Source organism: Cibotium barometz, chromosome 42, assembly GCF_041138505.1.
Source record: "Cibotium barometz isolate CiBa-2024 chromosome 42, ASM4113850v1, whole genome shotgun sequence".
NCBI classification, from domain to species: domain Eukaryota; kingdom Viridiplantae; phylum Streptophyta; class Polypodiopsida; order Cyatheales; family Cibotiaceae; genus Cibotium; species Cibotium barometz.
This window is the reverse complement of record NC_141087.1, coordinates 32,415,608-32,440,994: the sequence shown is the minus strand read 5'-3', so window position 1 is coordinate 32,440,994 and position 25,387 is coordinate 32,415,608. Positions and strand designations below refer to the sequence as shown.

The 25,387-nt window shown below is 46.4% G+C and overlaps 1 protein-coding gene across 1 annotated transcript in view; it reads left to right on the top strand.

The window, feature by feature from the left end:
• LOC147614387 (E3 ubiquitin-protein ligase KEG-like) overlaps positions 1-25,387 on the top strand; it is a 56,206-nt gene that overhangs the window by 6,760 nt on the left and 24,059 nt on the right. The window contains exons 8-9 of the mRNA XM_086780938.1: positions 9,420-9,541; positions 9,961-10,095. Of these exons, the coding sequence (XP_086637064.1) occupies positions 9,420-9,541; positions 9,961-10,095 (257 nt within the window). The remainder of the gene's footprint in view (positions 1-9,419; positions 9,542-9,960; positions 10,096-25,387) is intronic.

The window sequence follows — 25,387 nt, the reverse complement described above, 5'->3', positions numbered from 1 at the left end:
GATGGATCCTGCAAAGTCTTCGATGATGTGGGAGCACATCAACAAACTCAAGGCTCTTCATGAGGATGTTCTTCAAGCTGGGAAGGTGATATCTTTAGAGGACATGGCATCACTTTGCTATCGCATGTGACCCTTCAGTACTCAGCTTGCTATTCCTCTTTGATCACTAGTGGGAGGCTCAGCACCATCACATGGGAGGAGTTTGTGCCTATGGTCTTGGACTAGGAAGAGCGTTTTACGAACCCTCCACATGGCGGAGGTTCTTAGGCCTTGATTGGCCAGCGGTCGAAATGCCGCAACAAGGGCAAAGGGAAGTCTTCACAGGCGAAGTCTTCTGAGCAGGAGCTCGAGTTGGATTGTGACACCTTGAAGGCAGAGCGGACCTGTAACCATCGTGGCGAGAAAGGCCACTATTGGAGGAAATGTCCTCAGTGGAGCACTGGGTTCCCTTCATTCTCTTGAAGACTTTTGTCGCGAAGGATTGCGGCAAATCGAAGATATCAACACTTCTAAAGCTTCCAATGTGAAGGCTTCCGCTTGCAACAACTTCTATGAAGACTGGTAAGCTAATTGGACAATGTGTTGTCATTACTTACTTAGTAGAAGGGCAGGACTCTTGAGAAAGGTGCAGATTCCTCAACAGTAACCGTGAAGACTCTAGCTTTTGTGCACTTGGAGATTATGGACACCGGAGTTTCATCTTCTTCGAGCAGGGAGGCGGTTGGTAGGTGATTTGTTGTAGTTTCGTCATGACCACTTGAATTTGGATACATTGCGACAGGGTTTCCGGGACCGGATGGTGGATGGCTTGCCAGATGTTGGCAGCAGTTAGGGACATTCCAGTTCTTGCGTTCATCAGTTAGAGGAGCCTTTATAGGTGAACTATGCTTTGATGTCTTCTATCATTCGGGACAAAGAGCCTGCTGAAGGTGGTGTCACCAATTGGCCGACCATTTTGTCCATCTCTAGATTTGTGTCTCGTTCACTTGAGGCCAGGCCGGTGTCTCATGTGAAGGGGCCAGTATTTTGCATAACATGGATGGGAGCCAGACTGGTGCCACCCGTGTGTGACCTGGACTGTGTTCTATCCATGGGATTGTCACTCCATGGAAGAGCCAGTATTTGTGCCGTGTCTTGCCTATGGGACTGTCACTCCATAGGGAGGCTTGTGCCTGGATCTGTGTCTTACCTATGGGACTGCCAATCCATAGGAAGATCGGGATTTATGTTTTCTGTCGTGCCATCATTGTGCCCGACAGATGTTTAGTACTTGTTTTTGTGTTTGCCTGTTTGATGTGCCACTTATTGAGCGGGGACGCCTGCCAGTGAGTCGTGAAGTTTGCTCTGTCTTCTGACGAGTTTTGTTACGTGTGAACAGGTGGTAAGTGTATTGCACTTGTTTATTTTATAGCATTCTTTTTAACCTTTGTTTTTATAAGGTTGCAAGTTCACATTCATTAAAGAGTGGGCACCCTCCCAAATATTTCATGATGTCCTTGGTAGGGTGGGCACCCACGTATGGGTCAAGGTGGGGAGGGAAACCCCTCACTAATCTTATGTGTGGGGGTGGGTGCATGGCCACCTACCCCCCCCTCACCTTGAGACTTTGGAACTGGCCGCCTCCATGCAACTGTGGTGGGCCAGCCAGCTGCTTATCATGCACCCTCTTCCATCGCTTAGGAGTGAACCTCCTCTTGCATATATGCAGCTGTGCACAGGCGAATCAGGATCATCTCTCCGCTTGTCCTCTCTAACGCTGCATGACTGGTCGACCGTACTGCTGGGCTGCGCACAGTTTTCCTCCGCTTGCTCTTAGACAGCTGCACGCTGGTGGACTGCGCACAAGCCTTTTCTCCGCTTGCCCTCAGGTTGTTGCACGCTGGTGGGCTGCGCTCCCCTCCACAGGCGGCTGCGCTCCCCTCTACTACAGGCGGCTGCGCTCCCCTCCATAGGCGGCTGCGCCCACTCTGCAGGCGGCTGTGCCCAGGCCTCCTCTCCACGCTGCAGGCGGCTGTGCCCAGGCCTCCTCTCCACGCTGCAGGCGGCTGCGCTGAAATCTCCAGCCAGTAGGCTGCTGCGCCTTGGTGTCCATCTCTAGCAACTGCACTTAGACGCCTCGGGTATTTGTCTTCCACTACGAGCTACAGGTAGTAAAGGACTTTGATGTAAATATGATAAGGGTTACTCTCTGTTGCTAACATCCGTTCGGTGCCGGGTAGTCCAAGCTTCTGGAGAACCACGGTCCATGGGTGCCGAGATCGGGAGAGCCAAGCGTTAGTACGGGAGCGCCTGTTTGTGCGTGGTCCTGGAACACCAGTGGGGCACTGTTTGCGGATTCCAGTGAAGGCACAGGACTGTAGAGACTAGACTACTGAAGTGGACTGCTCTCCTTCGAACATCTACTTCGAGTCTCTTGTTTGGTAACTGTATTCATCTCAGTTGTACATGGATACCATCTGGTTCATTGAACCCATGGAGCATTGTATCTTTGACAGGTATATGTATGCTAGTGCTCATGGAGGGCTGATGGTCACATGCATTCAAGACATGTATCCCATGGAGGGGGTGACAGGTCTGCCACTAGAAGAGCCTTGCCTATTGAGTTGTCTCATGGAGAGACATTGCCTTATGCAGGAAGGTCACATGCATCTGATTCTTAGGTTCGTGGAGCACATGCCATTGTGCTTCATGAAACTTCCATGATGGCCTATGGAGCTCATGGAGATAGGGCTACCTACCCCGTTGGAAAAGGGGAAAAGAAAAAGAGAGGACCATGAGCCTCATGCCAGAAAGCTCAAGGAATTTAAAGCAGGTGACAAGTCCGTTAAGTTTGATGTTTTTCATGGAGAGCATGATGCTTCCAAAGTATTAGCATTTGTGGCACAGTTTGACATTGCTTTTAGCGATGAGGACTTCACTGAGAAGTCTAAAGTACGCCATGCTAGCATGTTCTTGAAGGGGACCGCTGCTCATTGGTGGATCACTGAAAAGATCACCAAAGACCCCATTTGCACCTGGAAAGAGTTTAAGGACAGATTTTATGCTCAGTTCTTGCCACCTAATGTGGAGCAAACTCTCACCCAAAAGTGGGATAGACTTGAGCAAAGAGATAATGAAAGTGTGCAACAGTATGTCAATAAGTTTTGGAAAGTGTTGCTTGAGGTAACTCCTTTTATGCAAATCACTGAGGATGAAAGAAAGAGGAAGTTTCGCTCCGGATTGCAACCAGCTTATCGTTCAGGATTTGAATTGCACCTGAAACATACTTTGCAACAGCTTATAGCTTTTGCTCTTGCTACGGAGCAATTGGTGCTCAAAATTAAGCAAGATCAAGGCGGTTCAAAGGGCAAAGATAAGACTGTCCCAAATCTGCAAAAAGGTGGACAGCCACCTTAAAAGAACTTTTGGGAGATCTAGAAGGGAGGTAAAGCTGAAAATATCTCATCTAAAGATCATGGGCCAAAGAAGAACAAATTGGCTTGACCCCTGAGCAAAGGGAGCAATATGCCAAGGAGGGGAAATGTTTTTCTTGTGGCAGCAAAGAGCACATGTTTCGACAATGCCCTAATCGCAAACCAAAGCATGAGGACAAGCAAACCAAGGCTAATGTGCATGCAGTTCCCGATGTGCAGGGAAACACAAAACATGATACAAAAGAGCGGATGGTATGCAAAGCATGGGGTCAAATCAAGGATCAGCCCGCCTTATTTATGTTTGATGATTGTGCAACCAATAACTTCATCAGCTGCCTTGGGTATTGAGGTTGAGAACATGGGACCTTAGATTGAAGCAGAAGCTGCCTTTTTTTGGTAAAGAGGTGCAGGTTACCCCACTAATAGGGAAGTTGCGCATACATATCCAGGGTTACCTTGATAATGAGCATTTCTTAGTTGCACCACTTAATGGATGTGATGTATTGCTGGGCAAGCCATGGCATCATACGCTTGAGCCCCGCAAAGAGTACAAGACAAACATGATTTCTTTTATGCATAGAGGCCACATGCATTTCATTGATGCCGGCAAGGAAGGGGATTCCATCCCACTTGTATCTCACATCAAGATTAATAAAGCAATGAAAAAGAGTCTTTCTGTGTACTTGGTTTTTGTTTGTTATAGCAGGCTGAATTTGTAGTCAAGACAGATCATCAAAGCTTGAGATACTTTCTATCTCAAACAAAGCTTTCGGAGAAGCAGATGAGAATGGCAAACTTTCTTTCCATGTTTCATTTTCAGATTGTGTATACTCCGGGAAAGAAAAAATGTGGTGGCAGATGCATTATCCAGGAGGCCTTATGTGGCTGTAGTTTCAGTGGCCTCTCATGGGGACTTATCTGCTATGCAAGATTTGTATCATTTGGATACTGATTTTTGCTATATATGGACTGATTTGATGGCTGGTCACTCACATGCCTCTTATGTTATCAACGAGGGTTATCTTATGAAGGATAACTGCCTATGTGTGGTGAAGGATTTGCGTCCAAAGGTTATGGAGGAATGTCACGCTCTACCTTATGCTGGTCATAGAGGTATCATGTCCACTACACGCATGATTCAGAGATATTTCTTTTGGCCAAGCATGCGTAAAGACATTGAGGCATATGTACGTGCATGTATTAAAGGTGAATTTCGACATGCAAAAACCTCCAGGTTTGCTTCAGCCATTGCCTATTCCCTCGCAACCTTGGGAAAGTATTACTATGGACTTTATTATGGACTTGCCTAGATCCCAGCATGGGAATGATACTATTTGGATCATTGTGGACAGGTTTAGCAAGCAAGCTCATTTCTTGCCCATCAAGAAAACCATTAAAGTTGATCATATGGTAAAGCTTTTTCTTGCTAATACTTTCAAACATCATGGTATGCCTAAATCCATTGTTGGGGATAGAGATCCCAGGACTACGAGCCTCTTCTGGAGGGCTTTATTTGATAACATGGGCACTAAACTTAAGTTTTCATCAGCTTATCATCCCCAAACGGATGGCCAAAGTGAAGCTGCGAATTCAGCCGTGTTGGATTTGTTGAAGTGTTATGTGGCAGATCAAAAGACTACATGGGAGAAGTATCTTCCACTTGTTGAGTTTGCCTATAACAACACGATTCATGCCTCCATGGGAAAGGCCCCGTTTGAGATTATTTATGGCGGAGTGGTATTGCCACCCATCCTTTGTACAAAGGATGAGATTTTTGCAGCTGATGAGTATGTTCGTGACTTGGATGTAGCCTTTGCTTAAGTATAGACAGCCATTGCAAGGTCACAAGATAAGCATAAAATGGCTGCTGACAAGCATAGAAGAGACATGCAAGTCAAAGAAGGTGATTGGGTTTTGCTGAAATTTGAGAAAGCTAGGCTTCGGAAGAGGCCAGGACGAGAAGGATCATATCCTAAGCTTTCTCCTCGCTATTATGGACCCTTCAAGGTGATTCAAAAGATCAATGAAGTGTCATACAGACTTGCTTTACACAGTCATTGGAAGATTCACAATGCATTTCATGTGAGTCTTTTTCGGAAATATGTCGGGCCAGATCCTAAGGAGCCTGTCACAGAAGATCCGCCAGAGCTTGATGAGCTTGAGGAGATCCTCTAGCCAGAACAGATTGTCTTTCACAAGAAGCGAAAGCTACCTGCAGGAAAGCTTTCCAGGAGATACCTTGTGAAGTTCAAGAATTATTTGCCCATCGATGCAAAGTGGGTAAATGAGGATTATTTTGTTGACTATCCACAGCTGTTGTTGCAGGCATATCTTGAGGCTTTTCAGTTGAGGACAACTCTTTAGAAGCCCGGGGGGATGTCACCAATTGGCCGACCATTTGGTCTATCTCCAGATTTGTGTCTCGTTCACTTGAGACCAGGCCGGTGTCTCATGTGAAGGGGCCAGTATTTTGCATAACATGGACGGGAGCCAGATTGGTGCCACCCGTGTATGACCTGGACTGTGTTCTATCCATGGGATTGTCATGCCATGGAAGAGCCAGTATTTGTACCGTGTCTTGCCTATGGGACTGTCACTCCATAGGGAGGCTCGTGCGCCTGGATCTGTGTCTTATCTATGGGACTGTCACTCCATAGGAAGATCGGGATTTATGTTTTCTGTCGTGCCATCATTGTGCTCGATAGATGTTTAGTACTTGTTCCATGAACGGGAGATATGTCCATGATACTGTTTGCACATGCATTCATGTTTTGCATGTTTGGAACTGTTTTCGCATGACTTGTATTTTTGTGTTTGCCTGTTTGACGTGCCACTTACTGAGCGGGGACGCTTGCCAGTGAGTTGTGAAGTTTGCTCTGTCTTCTGACGAGTTTTGTTACGGGTAAACAGGTGGTAAGTGTATTGCACTTGTTTATTTTATAGCATTATTTTTAACCTTTGTTTTTATAAGGTTGCAAGTTCACATTCATTAAAGAGTGGGCACCCTCCCAAATATTTCATGATGTCCTTGGTAGGGTGGGCACCCACGTATGGGTCAAGGTGGGGAGGGAAACCCCTCACTTAATCTTATGTGTGGGGGTGGGTTCATGGCCACCTACCCACCCCCTCACCTTGAGACTTTGGAACTGGCCGCCTCCATGCAACTGTGGTGGGCTGGCCAGCTCCTTATCATGCACCCTCTTCCATCGCTTAGGAGTGAACCTCCTCTTGCATATATGCAGCTGCGCACAGGCGAATCAGGATCATCTCTCCGCTTGTCCTCTCCAACGCTGCATGACTGGTCGACCGTATTGCTGGGCTGCGCACAGTTTTCCTCCGCCTGCTCTCAGACAGCTGCACACTGGTGGACTGCGCACAAGCCTTTTCTTTGCTTGCCCTCAGGTTGTTGCATGCTGGTGGGCTGTGCTCCCCTCCACAGGCGGCTGCGCCCACAATGCAGGCCGCTGCGCCCACTCTGCAGGCCGCTGCGCCCAGGCCTCCTCTCCACGCTGCAGGCGGCCGCGCTCAGATCTCCAGGCGGCTGCGCACTCTTCCCTCTTGCCAGTAGGCTGCTGCGCCCTGGTGTGCATCTCTAGCAACTGCGCTTAGACGCCTCGGGTATTTGTCTTCCACTAGCGAGCTACAGGTAAGTGGATTGAGATTTAAGTAAAGGACTTTGATGTAAATCTGATAAGGGTTACTCTTTGCTGCTCACACCCGTTCGGTGCCGGGTAGTCCAAGCTTCTGGAGAACCACGGTCCATGGGTGCCGAGATCGGGAGAGCCAGTGTTAGTACAGGAGCGCCTGTTTGTGCGTGGTCCTGGAACACCAGTGGGGCGCTCTCTGCGGATTCCAGTGAAGGCACAGGACTGTAGAGACTAGACTACTCAAGTGGACTGCTCTCCTTCGAACATCTACTTCGAGTCTCTTGTTTGGTAACTGTATTCATCTCAGTTGTACATGGACATCATTTGGTTCATTGAACCCATGGAGCATTGTATCTTTTAAATACTACCAATAATATATCATATATTGAGGGGGGGGTCGGCCCGTTCTGGCCCCAGTGCTGGTGTCCATTGATCAACATTTTATTTCATTGCAGTTTTCAGTTGTTATTAAGTTGTCCATTCAAATTGTGATATTTAAGTCGTGCTATTACGCGTGTGGGTGTCCAACGGAGTCTATTCCCACTTGACGGGATCGGTTTCAGGTGGGGAAGCTCTTTTCCAGGAGACTTGTAGGAAAGTCATGGAAGTGGCAGATGGTGATGTGCAGGAGGAGGTGCATGTTGAGTAGTCTCCAGGCTTTGAGGTTCCGGATCAAAGGGGGTGGTGTACAGGTTACAGAAGGCCTTGTATGGTCTTCAGTAGGCTCCCAGGACATGGCATACCAAAGTTACAATTACTGATCCTTGTGAGCAGGTTGATGCCTCTTTGTATTGGGAGCTTGTTGGTTCATTGATTTGGTTGCTGAACACCAGATTGGACTTGAGCTTTCCAGTGGGGCCGTTGAGCTCATTCATGCAAACGCCCTTGAAGACTCATTGGGACGCAAGATTGTGGATCTTGTGATATCTGCAGGGTACGAAGGATCTTGGACTCCTCTATGACACTACACGACGGATGGAGTCAGACTCCAAGGTTGGAGTGACTCTGATTGGGGAGGAGATCCAGACACGAGGAGATCTACATCACGCTACGGACTTACCATTGGCTGAGGAGCTATTTCATGGAGTTGCAAGAGGCAGCCAACTATTGCCTTGTCTTCTACATAGGCAGAGTACCGGGCTGCTTGTGGTGCTGCTTGGGAGGTTGTGTGGCTACGGAGGTTACTTGGCGAGATTGGGTTTCCATAGAAGGAACTCACGGTCATCTAGTGCGATAGCCAAAGCTGTATAGCTATTGCTCGGAACCTGGTCTTCCTTGCTCGGACCAAGCACATAGAGATACAATATCACTTTGTTCGTGAGAAGATTTTGGCAGGTGACATTTTGCTTATTTATTGTTCGATGGAGGACAATGCGGCAGACCTCTTCACGAAGTCTCTACCTCAGGCGATGCTCCGGCAGCACTCCAGCTCACTGGGGTTGGTTCCACATCCAAGAGCTGAGAGGGGGTGTTAGCAGTCATCTCTTGTCTACACATATTACTTAGTGAGGGCCTTTGTTGTGGGTGTGCCCGCCGAGGAGTTCTCTCCATTTTTCCCCATTTTTCCATGTTTCTTTTCCCTGTTTTTGGGTCGTGGGGGACTGTCTGTTGCTGGCCGACTCACTCTGTTGCTGGCCGACTGCTGATGTGCTGGCCGACTGGCTATTTCCAGTCATGGACATGATTTGCACCCAGTTGGCTGTTTTAGGGCTGGCCTACCAGCACTGTAGGGCCTTGCCCCCCACACTTCTCTCTCTACACTTCTGTGTTTTGTTTCTCACAGCAGTTCTCTCATTTTCCTCTATGCATTCCGACAGACTTCTGATGACTTTCCTCCATTCTCCCTGGGAGTTGATCAGCAGCATAGATGCATGGCAGATTTGGAGTGCATGCTGCCGTGAGACTGTTCAGGGTTCCACAACACCTCCTGCAGAGATCATCGGGGCTATCTGGACTGATTGTATGCACTCTTTGTGGCCATTGGTGGAAGGGCATTTATGGCCATGAAGGAGAGGTGATTCACTTTCTATGCACTTGGAGCCCAGGCCCCTTTTTGTCCAGATGCAAGGGCGGCAGTGTTTGACACTTTAGAGAGTGCCCATACATGGAGGGGAGGGAACCTCCTTTCTTGGAGTCATTATGTCTTATTACCTTTTTGAGAGGGTTGTAGTTTGATGTTTTAGATGCTTTGTTTAAATTAATAGGACCTTGCTTTTAGAAGGGAAAAGAGGGTTCATACTTTAATCTATCTCAGCATGTTCGAATGCAACACGGTAAATGTTTTGAGTGAAACATTTGTAGTCTTTGTAAAATTGGCTTCTTCAAATAGAGTGTGATGTTTACTGTGTCAAAACTGCAGAAGCAAGGCAGCTGGTGAAGCTTTTATTGTCAGCAGGAGCAGATGGTTGTGCAAAGGATAGCCAGCGAGGCTATACTGCATTACATGCTGCTGCCATCGCTAATGACGCAGAGATGATGAAGGTACTTTGTGATGTTACTTCATGATGCCATTGGTCAATTAATTGACTATTTCAAGTGGAAATGTTACTGGAGGTGATTATCTCTTGCCTCTTCGTTGTGTGCCTGTGCACTAGGGTCTCCGTGCCGGGGGTAAGATGGATTGCTGTCATATGGACTTGATAGGGTAGAGGGGCTATCTGGTGCTATCAGAAGTCTTGTGGTCTATGACCCTGGAGGTCTAGCTAGTATCATGGTGGCCACTGGCCACAGCCAACCTAATTGCTGTAGATATATGCTATGGGTCTGGGAAGAAGGTCTCTAGTGATCACACCTGTATGGTGTCTTCCTCTCTATGCACTGGTCTTTCAATGCATCATCTGCGCGCCTCAGGTCCTCCCCAATGAGGCTGCTTGACTTGCTTTTGTGTTTGTGATTTACAGATAATACTGGACGCGGGAGTTGATGTCAATATTAGAGATACACGAAATGCCACCCCATTGCACGTGGCATTGGCTCGAGGTTCAAAACTGTGTGTGGGACTTCTTTTGGAGAGGGAAGCTGATTGCAACTTACAGGTATGGAAATAGATTCAATGGGTAAATTCGCATATCAAAGCTTTGATGCCTGTTTAAATGTATTTTGCTCTGGAATTTTCATTTAACATGTATGCTTGATGTACTGGTGGTGGCCATCTGACATGCCAAAACATGCGACCACCCACCAATCCCGCCCCCCCCCCCCCCTGTCCCCCCTCTCTCCCTTCTTCCCCTTACATTCAAGGTTGTTCTTTGTCTAGTATGTGATTGTGGATGAAAACTAAAAAGACGGACTTATTGGAAGTTGCATTGCGATTTGATCTGCAAACCATTGATTATGTCTTTTCATGTCAACAAAAACTGTGCATGATGAGTGAAGGCTGAGGTTACCAAGGCTTAAAAATCCACACTTATACTCTTGTTGGTATGGAGCATGATTTCCAGAGGACATACAACTTGCTGTATGGAAACAGCCTTTACCATCAGCACACACCAGGGGGATAGAAGCACTGAGCAAGTTGGATCTCCAAGCTTTGTTGCCATGGATTTGGGACTGTAAGAGGCCCTCCCACTGCCCAGGCCTGTCTAACCAAGATCACTTGTACACAGTACAAACAAGATTAGAGAAAACCAAATAAAAGGGGTGGAGGCAAGCTCACCACCAACCGAAGGATCAGTACTTCGATCCACCCCGAGCGAGGGGCTAAGGTTCCACTCCATAGATACATGCCAGTTAGCACTGGCGTCCCATACCATTAGTGCTTGCCCACAAGGGCCCTCAGCAAGACTATCTGTGATTTGCATGTCCATGGCATGAGTAGAAGGTCTGTTCTAGGCACAGAGCCATCAAAAGTGCATCCACAACTGACCACACAGTAATAGCCCAAGGCATCACTTACATAGTGATAATTGCTGCTATAAATAGCTAACCTGCCATAGATAACTAGTAGCCTAGTTTTATTAATTTTGAACCTTAGCCGTGTGTATTTGCATGCTATCTCCTAATCCCAAGGTCCCCTAATCGTGTTGGATTAGGTCCGCTAATGCAAGGATTAGCTCTAGGTACATAACATGCTTACCCTCTTGAGACGTTTCCACTATTGGTTACAAAATCTATCTAAGCAAGAAAACCGAGAAACCTATGCTGTATACTAGCAACTATCTACCAGGTCGAGGAGTTCTCTGCCCTATCTTTCCACTTAATTTTATACTCAAGGATCAACTTATCTTCCTTGAAATCCATCACTGCTTCCAGTTCTTGTGGAATTCCTCAACTCCAACAAGCTCCCGAGGAGTCACAATGCTATCCTCTGCTCCCAACGTCTCTTTTAGTCTATTGACATGAAAGGCAGGATGAACTTTCACATTCTGAGGTAGTTCTAGTTTGTAGGCTACCACTCTGATCTTTTTAAGGATATGGAAGGGTCCACCAAATAACTCCCTTGATGAATGTTGTCTATCCACGTTAATTGGTGTTCTATCTTCAGCACTCTTGATAGAATCTCTAGCTTTGGCTAGCATCTCCTGCATGTCTGCCAAGAAATCCCTAGCCGCATCATTTTGAATATCCTTCATTCCCATAGGTGTTAGACATCACCCCCTTCTTGTTGGCTTCCTGTTTGGTGTCCTATTTTAGCCTCTAGGGCTGACCATGTTAACTAGAGGGGCTGGTCACCCCTCACATATGTTTCCCATATTATTCCCCATTTTATGGTGCCTTGGATATTTATCCTAGTCGTGGACATTTACCCAGTCGTGTGGATGCTAGTCGGCTGGCTTCGTATGGGCATATATATAGTTGGCTTGCCTTCCTCATTCTTCACTGCTTGCTTAGCATTGTTTGCTGCAGTCCCTCACATACGAGGTCTTCTCCCCTCTTGCTTGGGACATGTATTCTTGGTTGATGATATTGAGAGCAAGGTTCTCACCTATGTTTCCTCTCCATCTCTCTCTCTCACTCTGTCTCTTGTGTTTCCACTTTCCCTTCTTCTGCTGCACATTCTATCATGGTATCAGAGTGCCGGTGATCTACAGTGTTGGATGCACCTTCCTCTCCCTCTTGGCTGCGTTTTTTTCCAGATGGACAGATCTGCGTTTTTTCCTCAGAGTTGCATTTGGTCGCCTGTGTAACGCGCGGCGGTGCCCGGGGGACTAGGGCCTTTGACACACTTGTTGATACCATCAGTGCATATTAAAACATTTAAACATGGCCACAGCCTTAACACATACCCATCATCACTTTGCATAAAACATAAAGCTGGACAAAACATCCACAAATGCTGAAAATGGAGCTTGCACGTGTGACACCACATAGAGGCCGGAATGGGTAGACCCCCCCCTTGGAGTATTTTATTATCCAAGGAGAATAATATCATGTACAAGCTTTGAGGGCCTTACTCTCCCCATGGGAGATGCCGGATTATCCATGTACAAATGCCATAACACAACCCAACACGAGGCAACCAAGGCGGAACATAGGCTGTAGAAATGCGGAGCCAACAACATAATCCATATACCTCCGTGTGGGTACTGATTCTTCCCCAAAAACCACGGGTCTTCATGCAATAGAGCTGGTACAACAAGTACAACTCTCCATTCAGCCGGTACAATAGGTACGGTGGCTGGTTCAGCCTGTACGGTGGCTGGTTCAGCCTGTACGGTGGTTGGTACAGCAGGTACAACAAGTACAAATGTTGGTACATCATGTACAGTGACTAGTACAGTAGGTACAATGGTTGGTACAATAGGTACAACAAGTACAAATGTTGGTACAACATGTACAATGACTAGTACAACAGGTACAATGGTTGGTACAACAAGTACAGAAGTTGGTACATTTGGTACAATGGGTGGTGTAGCAAGTACAACAAGTACAAGGATTGGTACAGCCGGTACAATGGCTGGTACAGCAGGTACAAAGACTGGTTCAACAAGTAGAATGGCTAGAAATCATAATAAATGATTAAATACCCTTGCCTTCAGTATTTCTTCGTGATGGAAGCCTCCAAAACAGTCCCCAACAGCCGGTATTCTTCATGGGCAGCCTTCAAGAGAGAGAGAAAGAGGGTAGCCATCATTAGGGCAGCCTGTAACGGTGGTAGAGACTAGTGTGTAACAAGAGAGCCTCTATTAATGAAGAGAGAGGACTCCAATTTATAGATTTGGGCCTCCCATGAGCTAAAATGGCAAAAGAAGGCTACAATGACAAGTGGAGAGCCACACAATAGCTGAAGTGACAAGTGTGAGGCCACTTGTCTCACTTTGATCCACTTTCTAACAAGTGTCAGGCCACTTGTCTCACTTTGGTCCACTTTCTTGCCACGTGTCCCAATCTAAGAGATGGGTCCTTCCATAAACTTTATCTCTAAAAATATCCCAACTGGTAGACATTCTGTCATAGGCACTTTGCCAACTCTTGGTATCTGCTTAATTCCGGATGTAATGATGCGACCATAATTTCCATCGGAGTCGGGCCAAAAATAGCAACTCTCCTAAATTTTAGGAGTGTGGTCCTTTGTATTCTAGGATAATCCCCCATTCCCAAAGCTTGTACTTTCCAAATATTTAGACATCCTGGAGTCCACGAGACCCCTTTCATACTGGGAAATGTCCAGGCTGGTGACATCCTTCCCAACTTCTTAAAAGTTGTCTGCAACTTTAAGCTTCAAGCCATATATTCAAGATATAATCATGTCCCATCGAGCGGGCGAGACAAGATAGTCTCAAAAATCCTATATAACTGAAGAATCCATGTCCCAAAGAAATGGATGAGACTAAATAAGTCTCCATAATACCAATATCAAAATCATGTCCCAAAATAAATGGGCGAGAATTCCATGGAAGATATGCTAGACACAGGCACAAGAGCCAATTGTGTCTCAATCACCAATATCAATGAGATAATCATATGCCAGTGAAAATTACCAACCAGGTGCTAAGACGCTTAAATAAGTGCCATGCACAAGAAACTAGTGCCTCGCACACAAACATGTGCTATGCACACAAACTGGTGCCATTCAGGAGCACAAACCATGGTGACAGAAAAGCTGGTTCTCCATAGTTCTAGCAATCCTTTCTCCCAATCCCAACAGTTCTCATCTTCTCCCATACAATCCCAACTCTGATCAACAAGCATGGTGTGGAAACAATGAAACACTCACTCCACAATTTGCAATACGAATCCACGTGTATGGTGGCGTGTTCATTGAATTGCCCTCTCACAATCCCAACATGAATCATGTCACATGCTTGGACATTTCCCAGTCTGAAAGGGGTCTGGTGGACTCGAGGATGTTTAAATATTTGGAAAGTACAAGCTTTGGGAATGGGGGATTATCCTAGAATACAAAGGACCACACTCCTAAAATTTAGGAGAGTTGCTATTTTTGGCCCGACTCCGATGGAAATTCTGTTCGCGTCATTACATGTGGAATTGAGCAGATACCAAGAGTTGGCAAAGTGCCTATGACAGAATGTCTACCAGTTGGGATATTTTTAGAGGTAAAGATTATGGAAGGACCCATCTCTTAGATTGGGACATGTGGCAAGAAAGTGGACCAAAGTGAGACAAGTGGCCTGACACTTGTTAGAAAAAGGGATCAAAGTGAGACAAGTGGCCTCACACTTGTCACTTCAGCTATTGTGTGGCTCTCCACTTGTCATCGTAACCTTCTCTGGCCATTTTAGCTCATGGGAGGCCCAAATCTATAAATTGGAGCCCTCTCTCTTCATTAATAGAGGCTCTCTTGCTGCACGCTAGCCTCTACCACCGTTGAAGGCTGCCCTAATGATGGCTACTCTCTTTATGGAAACCAAAATGAACGAATTCTTAGAGCTGAAGCAGGGGAGCAAAACCATCAAGGAATATCACCAGGCCTTTGCTCTTTTACTTAAATATTCACCACCCTTAGATGAAGAGCAACTCATGTGGCTAGATTCATTCGGGGAATGAACGAACCCTTGGACACACTGGTCGAAAATGCCAAGCCAGTGTCCATGGCTGAAGCTGTCAGAATGGCGAAGGACTTTGCCAAAGCCTTCATCTCGTGAAAGTCCCGCCAAAGCCAACTCCCTCATCCTTTAAAAGATTTCAGACACCGAGAAGCTCTTCCAACTTTCCGCCTCCAACGAGACACCAAGGTCCTAACCAGAATGTGGAGACGGGAAGCTTCCGAAATGAAGGAAGACCTTTCCCCCGAAGTACATTCTCAGAACTCCGGCTGGCTGCCCATGAAGAATACCAGCTGTTGGGGACTGTTTTGGAGGCTTCCATCGTGAAGAAATACTGAAGGCAAGGGTATTTAATCATTTATTATGATTTCTAGCCATTGTACTTGTTGTACCAGCATTTGTACTTGCTGTATCAGTCCTTGTATTGCCTGTACTAGCTTTTGTACTTGTTGTACCACCCATTGTACTGGTTGTACCAGCTTTTGTACTTGTTGTACTTGCTGTATCAGCCACCGTACCGGCTGTACCAACCACTGTACTTGCTGGACTAGCCACTGTACCGGCTGAATGGAGAGTTGTACTTGCTGTACCAGCTCTATTAATTGAAGACTCGTGGTTTTTGGGAAAGAATCAGTATCCACACGGAGGTATATGGATTATATTGTTGGCTCGGCATTTCTACAGCCTATGTTCCGGCTTGGTTGCCTCGTGTTGGGCTGTGTTATGGCATTTGTATATGGATAATCTGGCATCTCCCGTGGGGAGAGTAAGGCTCTCAAAGCTTGTACATGATATTATTCTCCTTGGGTAATAAAATACTCCAAGGGGGGGGGGGGGGGGGGGGGGGGGGGGGTTGTCCCATTCCGACCTATATGTGGTGTCACACGTGCAAGCTCCACTTTCAGCATTAGTGGATGTTTTGTCCAGCTTTTATGTTTCATGCAAAGTGATGATGATGGTAATATATGTTAAGGCTATGGCCATGTTTAAATGTTTTAATATGCATTGATGGTATCAACAAGTGTGTCAAAGATCCTAGTCCCTCGGGCACCCGCCGCGAGTTACATTGGTATCAGAGCATAGGCTTTCTTGGAAGCGGAGGCTTCCTTCTATCAATAAGGAAGAGAAAAGATCTCAAGTGGGGACCACACTTACCATCATTGTTGTTAAGCATGGCCAGCTGCTTCGTAGACAGCTTGTTGATCTAAGGATTTATGAATTCACAGAATTTTATCGTGGAAGTGTGAAGTTGGCTTTATGTGCACACGTTTAGCACTCTTTCCATATGGATATTGTGGATTATATTATCAAGCTTACAGACAAGCTATATGGAGATATATCTCAGGATATCTTAAGGATATGGTGACGAGATATTTCTTTTGGCTTCATGACCAACCTGGCAAAGAAAAGTTAAGTATACTTTGAGTTTGCAAAGTTGGTGCTTTGGCTATTTACTATGAAGTGTTTTTGATATTCACTAACCCTTGTATAGCTATGCAAGGAGAAAGGTGTTGTTGTTTGCCTTGAGATGGTTTTGAAAGAGTGCACAGAGCGGAAGCAGAGTGGCACTAGAATGTGCTGAACAGAGAGTGCAAGAGAGAGAGAGATATGGAGCAAACTATGCTGAATATACTGAACCAAAACAGTCCCAAGCAAGAGACAGTGATAGTCTCATAAGTGAGGGAGCAAATAACTACAAGACTCTATGAAAAAAGAGAGGCCAGCACCCACTATTTATAGTGGGGAAGAGCTGGCCGACTGGAGCATGAAAACAGGCCGACTGGAGCTGTTGGACATGGCTCCCTAGAAAAATGCCAGAAAGGCTGGGAAAAATCCCAGAAAAATACTAAAAAAGGGGTGGCCAGCCCACAAACAAGGGCCATGCAAAAGGGGACCAAATGGGCACCATACAGAGCAGAAACTGGGGATGAAAGTGCTAACACCCCCTCTCAGCACCAGATGCTGAACAAACTCCGAGAAGCCGAAGATGAGGAGCCAAGGAAGCCTGAGAAACCGGCTTGGTGAACAAATCTGCAGCATTCTCCGCGGAAGGACAATACTCCAAACGCAAATCTCCAGCAAGAACCCGTTCACGAACATAGTGATACTGAATCTCAATGTGTTTCGTACGAGCATGAAACACAGGGTTCTTGGCGATGGCGATGCAACTCTGATTGTCACACCAAAGAAGAGTAGATCCGGTAGGAGGACAGCCAAGCTCCTCCAATAATCTCCGCAACCATATCGCCTCACATGCAGCATAGCAAACTGCACGGTACTCCGCCTCGGTAGAAGAAAGCGCCACAGTAGGCTGCTTTTTACTGCTCCAAGAAATGGCTCCAGACCCAAGTGAAAAAACACAACCAGTGGTCGAACGCCGTGTATCTGGATCTCCAGCCCAGTCTGAGTCAGACCATCCAACAAGAGTGCGTCCTTGGCCATAAAAGATGCCAAAATCCAGAGTGCCACGTAAGTACCGAAGAACTCTGAGAGCACACCGCCAATGCTGCTGACGGGGTTTGGATGAGAAGGAACTCAATAAACTGACTGCGAAGCATATGTCCAATCGGGAGTAGGTCAACCATACCAAACAACCGACGAGAACCCGATACTGTCCCTGATCAGTCCCTGGAGAAGCATCAAGTGAAGAAAGCTTCTCACCAATATCCAAAGGAGAAGATACTGGTTTGCACCCAGTCATCTGAAATCTGTCGAGAATCTCCCGAGTGTACTTCTGCTGAGAGAAGAAAATGCCCTTCGAGGTCTGCCAAATCTCAAAGCCAAGAAAATAGTGCAAGAGGCCCAGATCCGTCATCTCAAACTCTGTCTCCAAAGCATCCATAACAGAACGGATCCGCACAGAATAAGAACCTGTAAAGATGAGGTCATCAACATAGACCACAATGATAACAATCAACCCCCTCTCAAGGAGGATATAAAGGTTCGAATCTGCATGAGAACGGCGCAGGCCGAGCTTCTGAAAGAACTCATCAATCCGCTGGTACCAAGCCCGCGGAGCCTGCTTTAGACCATATAAAGCCTTCTTCAGCCGGTACACATGATCCTGTTTGCCCGGAACAACAAATCCTGGCGGCTGATCAACATAAACCTCCTGTGTAAGCTCTCCATTCAAGAAAGCCGACTTGACGTCCATCTGGAAAACGGGCCATCTATGATGTCCTGCAAGTGCAAGAACGTACGAATGGTAGTCATCCGGGCCGTTGGAGCGAAAGTCTCATCGAAGTCGACACCAGGGCGCTGAGCATAACCCTTGGCAACCAACCTCGCCTTGTGCTTGTCCAAGCTGCCATCAGCTCGGAACTTTGATTTGAAAATCCAACGCACACCAATCACCTTACGCTGCAGAGGCCGAGGCACCAAAATCCAAGTGCCATTCCGTTCGATAGCATCCAGCTCTGTCTGCATAGCATGACGCCAAGACTCATGTGAAAGAGCCTCGTCTACAGAAGTGGGATCAGAAGGACCATTAATAATTGTAGACATAAGAGCATAATTAACAAACATGTTGCCCTCATGAATTTGTTTCCCTGTAACTCTGGAAGAACGCCGAAGAGAACCAGGCGGAGGAGCAGAAGGAAGCTCACGTAACCCAGAGTCACGAACTGTCTGATAATACCAACCAGGTACAGATCTGCTCGAACTCGCCGGAGGAGGAGCAGGGTCATCATCATCTGACTGAGAATCCTCAGCTGGAGGTGTGACAGTAACAGCGGGAGCAGGAGGATGAGTAGGAGGAGGAGAAGGAGGTGCAGGAAGAAGAAGCTCACCAAGCTCACCACCCCCCTCTGAAGATGTAGGAGTCTCGTCGAACACCACATCACGGCTCACAATAACTTTACCGGCTTGAGGATCATAAAGACGATATGCCTTGGACACAGTGCTGTATCCGAGAAAAGTCATGCGCTGAGACTTCGAGTCCAACTTGGAGCGGTGCTCCTTAGGCATATGAACATACGCGGTACATCCAAATATCCGGAAATGAACAACAGAGGGCTTCTCACCATGGAAAGCCTCATATGGAGTTTTGTCGGGAAGAGCAGCAGTAGGAGACCTATTCTGAATGTAGACAGCAGTGGAAGCCGCCTCAGCCCAGAAACGTCGAGGTAATGAAGAATGCTCAAGCATAGCACGGGCCATCTCCATAATGGTCCTATTCTTCCTCTCGGCAACTCCATTCTGAGATGGAGTATATGCTGTAGTAAGCTGTCTCCGAATGCCATGTGTCTTGCAATATTGCTTAAACTCCTGGGATGTAAACTCACCCCCTCCATCGGTCCTGAGAGCCTTGACCGAGTGACCGGTCTCTTTTTCCACCTCGGCTTTCCAATCACAGAAGTGATGAAAAGTCTCATCCTTGGTCTTCAGAAAGAAAACCCAAGTATATCTGGTAAAATCATCCACCATCACGAGCATGTACAACGCCTTACTCAAAGACGCGGTACTCATAGGACCACACAAGTCTGCATGAATGAGAGCAAGTGATGTCGAAGATCTGTGTGTCGCCTCCTTCGGAAAGGCGGCTCGGTGTTGCTTCCCCTGCAAACAAGAGGAACAAGGAGAAGACGGAGCCTTGATGGTTGGTAATCCATCAACCAACCCATCCTTCGAAGCTCGCTGCAGAAGCTGATAGCTCAAATGGCCAAACCGAGCATGCCAAAGAGCAGAAGAAGCACCAGAAGAAAGCAGAGCGGTCAATTTGTAGAGGCCACTATCTTGGACTCCCTGAGCCAAGATGCTACCAGTCGCTTTATCACGAATGGTAATCTCATAACGAGAAAAGATCACCTCCGCACCCTGAGCTGTAAGAGCACTCACTGACAAAAGGTTAAAAGCCAAATCTGGAATATACAGAACGTCAGAGAAGTACCTCTTGTCCTCTTCAGAACGGAAGATGGGGATAGTGCCATGACCATGCACTGGCACAGAAGAAGAATCACCCAGAGTGATCTCGCCTGATCTGGCAGTGAAGTCCTCGAACCAATCTCGATGGGGTGTCATATGAGCAGTAGCACCGCTATCAACAATCCAAGACCGTGACTGAGAAGTCACAAGAGCAAGTATACGCCGAGTACCTGCTAAGAGAAGTATTCCATCATCCTTCTTGGGTTGAGACACTGCCGTTGAGGAAGAGTTCTTTGCTGCTTCATCACGCTTCTTCTTGTGACATTGGGGTGACTTGTGACCCTTCTTGCCACAATAGTGACATTCAATGTCTTTATTCTTTGAAGATTTGTTGTCTTTATCCTTATCGAAATCCTTGGAGTTCTTGTCAGAACCCCCTTTACCTTTCTTTTGTTGAGACTTCCCTTTATCTCGTGCTGCCAAAGCTCCATCAGGGCCACCGGAGGTGCCAGTCCGCTCCTCAAAGCGAGACTCTATCTGCATAATGGAGGGGAGAACATCCTCCCAAGTAACTGGAACAGGACGAGGAGAAGAAACCAGAGACTGAAAGTATGCATCAAACCTCTCTGGAAGTTTGGAGAGCAGCCGAATAGCCATATCCTCTGTGGAGATGTCCTTGCCACAAACAGCAAGCTCGTCCCGGAGATCTTTCATCTTCGAGATGAAAGCAGATAAAGATGGAAACGCAGAAACTGATAAGTTCATAAGTTGCTTTTCCAATGCCAAAATCCGACCCGGAGACTTAATCTCATAGAGATCTGCAAAAGCCTTCCAAACTTCATGTGCAGCATCAGCTGTACGCACATGAGAGAGAACAGCATCCTGACAGTTCAACATCAGAAAGGAAAAAACACGTCGATCATTCGACTGCCAAATATCAATATGTGCCTGAGTCACACCACCGGAAGCAAGGGTGGGAGGGGTGGCATTGGCTGGTGTAACAAGCCAATCCCAGAGATCCACGCCACGCAAGGCCGATTTCACCTTCACCTTCCATAGGGTGTAGTTGGAACCATCCAACTTGGCAGACTCTGCAAACATATGAAGAGAAGTGGGAGCAGCCATCACAAGAGCTTGGGCTCAATCTCAAGAAATGCACAATCTCTGAAAAAAGTGTCCTCCACAGGTACCAAGTGTGCCACCAAAGCCTGCAACACCACAAGCCCCCTCTGCAAAGGGAAAGAACCACTGGAGAGGAAAAACGCAGCAATGAAGAAGTGCTGTCCTGTAGAAAACAGGCCGCCTGCAGTCCAATCTCCAAGTGGGCAATGAAACACTGATCTCCAAGAGCCAGACGGCTGAATCGGTGAAGCCAATCTGAAGAGGAACCGACCAGCAGAGTGCTGTCCAGAAAACGCAGCAGCAAAAAGCTATGGATCTGGAAGAAAAACGCAGAGGAGAAGTGCTGAAAACAGGGCTGAACTGGGGCAGCAGAAAGGTTGCTAACCTAGAGCGATGATACCATGAAAGAGTGCACAGAGCGGAAGCAGAGTGGCACTAGAATGTGCTGAACAGAGAGTGCAAGAGAGAGAGAGATATGGAGCAAACTATGCTGAATATACTGAACCAAAACAGTCCCAAGCAAGAGACAGTGATAGTCTCATAAGTGAGGGAGCAAATAACTACAAGACTCTATGAAAAAAGAGAGGCCAGCACCCACTATTTATAGTGGGGAAGAGCTGGCCGACTGGAGCATGAAAACAGGCCGACTGGAGCTGTTGGACATGGCTCCCTAGAAAAATGCCAGAAAGGCTGGGAAAAATCCCAGAAAAATACTAAAAAAGGGGTGGCCAGCCCACAAACAAGGGCCATGCAAAAGGGGACCAAATGGGCACCATACAGAGCAGAAACTGGGGATGAAAGTGCTAACAGGTTTCAGGGAAACATTGTTTATGGCTCCCTTTAATGGGACGAATTCTTTTCATGGCTCCCTTTATTGGAATGGATTATATCCATGGAGATTTCTTTCTTGGACGAGATTTATATAGATATTGGACTTCACAAGCAATTTCTATGGACGAATCTGTCCGAGTTTATAGAGAAGAAATCTTTGGATATCTCATGGATATGATGCTTTTATGGATAAAGTCCACCTTTACTCCAAGGGATGGATTATTCCTTTTGGCTCCCTTTATTTGGGATGCATTGGACTTATGAAACTCATGATTCACATACCCTGTGTAGTGTTCTCTTGTCCTACGTGCTCTCTTGAAGATTGTTTCTACCATGTGAGGGTGGAACAATATAGAGTAGATGGAAGGGAACATGGGCACTTCAAAGGGTAGTGACAAGCACAACATACCCTGTGTAGTGTCCTCTTGTCCTACGTGCTCTCTTGAAGATTGTTTCTACCATGTGAGGGTGGAACAATAGAGAGCAGATGGAAGGGAACATGGGCACTTCAAAGGGTAGTGACAAGCACAACATACCCTGTGTAGTGTTCTCTTGTCCTACGTGCTCTCTTGTCCTATGTGCTCTCTTGAAGATTGTTTCTACCATGTGTGGGTGGATCATAGAGAGCAGATGGAAGGGAACATGGGCACTTGAGAGGGTAGTGTGAGTTGGTGGCCGAAATGCCTACAAACTATTGGTGGCCGAAATGCCTATAAACTATGTGTAGCAGAAATGTCTATAAACTATGTGTAGCAGAAATGCTTATGGAACACCAGGTTATCTATGCCTGCGAATGATTGTTTTATCTTGTTACTTGAGCCCACCTCTCATCCAAGGTGTGTGGTCAAAGTACCAACACGGAGTGCAAGTGGTAAAGTGGACATGATGGGACTTATGTCTATGCCAAGGGTCATGTGGACCGACGTCTTGTTGGCAGGAGACTTATTTTGTCTCGTCCATTTACTTGGGACATGGATTAAGATATCTGGACTTATGGGACTAATTTGTCTCGTCCATTTATCTTGGGACATGATTATGATATCTGGACTTATGGGACTGTTTTTGTCTCGCCCATTTATCTTGGGACATGATTTTGATATTGGTATTATGGAGACTTATTTAGTCTCGCCCATTTCTTTGGGACATGGATTCTTCAGTTATATTGGATTTTTGAGACTGTCTCGTCTCGCCCAATCGATGGGACATGATTATATCTTGAATATATGGCTTGAAGCTTAAAGTTGCGGATAACTTTTAAGAAGGTGGGGCGGATGTCACCAGCCTGGACATTTCCCAGTCTGAAGGGGTCTGGTGGACTCCAGGATGTTTAAATATTTGGAAAGTACAAGCTTTGGGAATGGGGGATTATCCTAGAATACAAAGGACCACACTCCTAAAATTTAGGAGAGTTGCTATTTTTGGCCCGACTCCGATGGAAATTCTGTTCGCGTCATTACATGTGGAATTGAGCAAATACCAAGAGTTGGCAAAGTGCCTATGACAGAATGTCTACCAGTTGGGATATTTTTAGAGGTAAAGATTATGGAAGGACCCATCTCTTAGATTGGGACATGTGGCAAGAAAGTGGACCAAAGTGAGACAAGTGGCCTGACACTTTTTAGAAAAAGGGATCAAAGTGAGACAAGTGGCCTCACACTTGTCACTTCAGCTATTGTGTGGCTCTTCACTTGTCATCGTAACCTTCTCTTGCCATTTTAGCTCATGGGAGGCCCAAATCTATAAATTGGAGCCCTCTCTCTTCATTAAGACGCTCTCTTGCTGCACACTAGCCTCTACCACCGTTGAAGGCTGCCCTAATATGGCGACTCTCTTTCTCTCTCTCTTGAAGGCTGCTCATGAAGAATACCGGCTGTTGGGGACTGTTTTGGAGGCTTCCATCGTGAAGAAATACTGAAGGCAAGGGTATTTAATCATTTATTATGATTTCTAGCCATTGTACTTGTTGTACTAGCATTTGTACGTGCTGTACCAACCCTTGTACTGGCTGTACCAGTTGCTGTACTTGCTGTACCACCCATTGTACCGACTGTATCAGCTTCTGTAGTTTCTATACCAGCCATCGTACCAGTTGTACCAACCATTGTACTTGCTGTACCAACCACTGTACCGGCTGTACCAGCCATTGTACCTACTTTACCGGTTGAATGGAGAGTTGTACTTGCTGTACCAGCTCTATTGCATGAAGACCCGTGGTTTTTGGGGAAGAATCAGTACCCACACGGAGGTATATGGATTATATTGTTGGCTCGGCATTTCTACAACCTATGTTCCGGCTGGTTGCCTCGTGTTGGGCTGTGTTATGGCATTTGTGTATGGATAATCCGGCATCTCCCGTGGGGAGAGTAAGGCCCTCAAATCTTGTACATGATATTATTCTCCTTGGGTAATAAAATACTCCAAGGGGGGGGTCGGCCCATTCCGACCTCTATGCACACGTGCAAGCTCCACTTTCAGCATTAGTGGATGTTTTGTCCCGCTTTTATGTTTCATGCAAAGTGATGATGATGGTAATATATGTTAAGGCTATGGCCATGTTTAAATGTTTTAATATGCATTGATGGTATCAACAAGTGTGTCAAAGGCCCTAGTCCTCCGGGCACCCGCCGCGAGTTACAAATCCACACGCATGGTGAGATGAACAATGAACCTTTTGGCCTCTATGGGGAGATAGTGATTCTAATATGGCATAAAGATAAATAAATCCATGTCCCAAATAAACGGGCGAGACAAAACAGTCCCATAAGTCCAGATATCATAATCCAAGCTCAAAGCACACAAACATGTGCCAATCCACATGACCCTTGGCGTACACATAAGTCCCTTGCCAACCAGGTATCATGTCCACTTTACCACTTGCACTCTGTGTTGGTACTCTGACCACACACCTTGGATGAGAGGTGGGCTCAAGTAACAAGATAAAACAATCACTCGTAGGCATAGATAGCCTGGTGTTCCATAAGCATTTCTGCTACACATAGTTTACAGGCATTTCGGCCACCAACTCACACTACCCTCTCAAGTGCCCATGTTCCCTTCCATCTGCCCTCTATTGTTCCACCCAGATATGGTAGAAACAATCTTCAAGAGAGCACGTAGGACAAGAGAACACTACACACGGCATGTTCTGCTCGACACTACCCTCTGAAGTGCCCATGTTCCCTTCCATCTGCTCTCTATTGTTCCATCCACACATGGTAGAAACAATCTTCAAGAGAGTACGTAGGACAAGAGAACACTACACAGGGTATGTGAACCATGAGTTTTATAAGTCCAATGCATCCCAAATAAAGGGAGCCAAAAAGAATAATCCATAAACTTGAGGATAGATCCAAATCCCTAGAAAAGAAGTCCAGGAATCCATAGACGTGTATACCATAACTTTTACCACATACTCCGTGCTAACCACACACCTTGGAGTAGACGTGGACTTTATCCATAAAAGCATCATATCCATGAGATATCCAAAGATTTCTTCTCTATAAACTCGGATAGATTCATCCATAGAAACTGCTTGTGAAGTCCAATATCTATATAAATCTCGTCC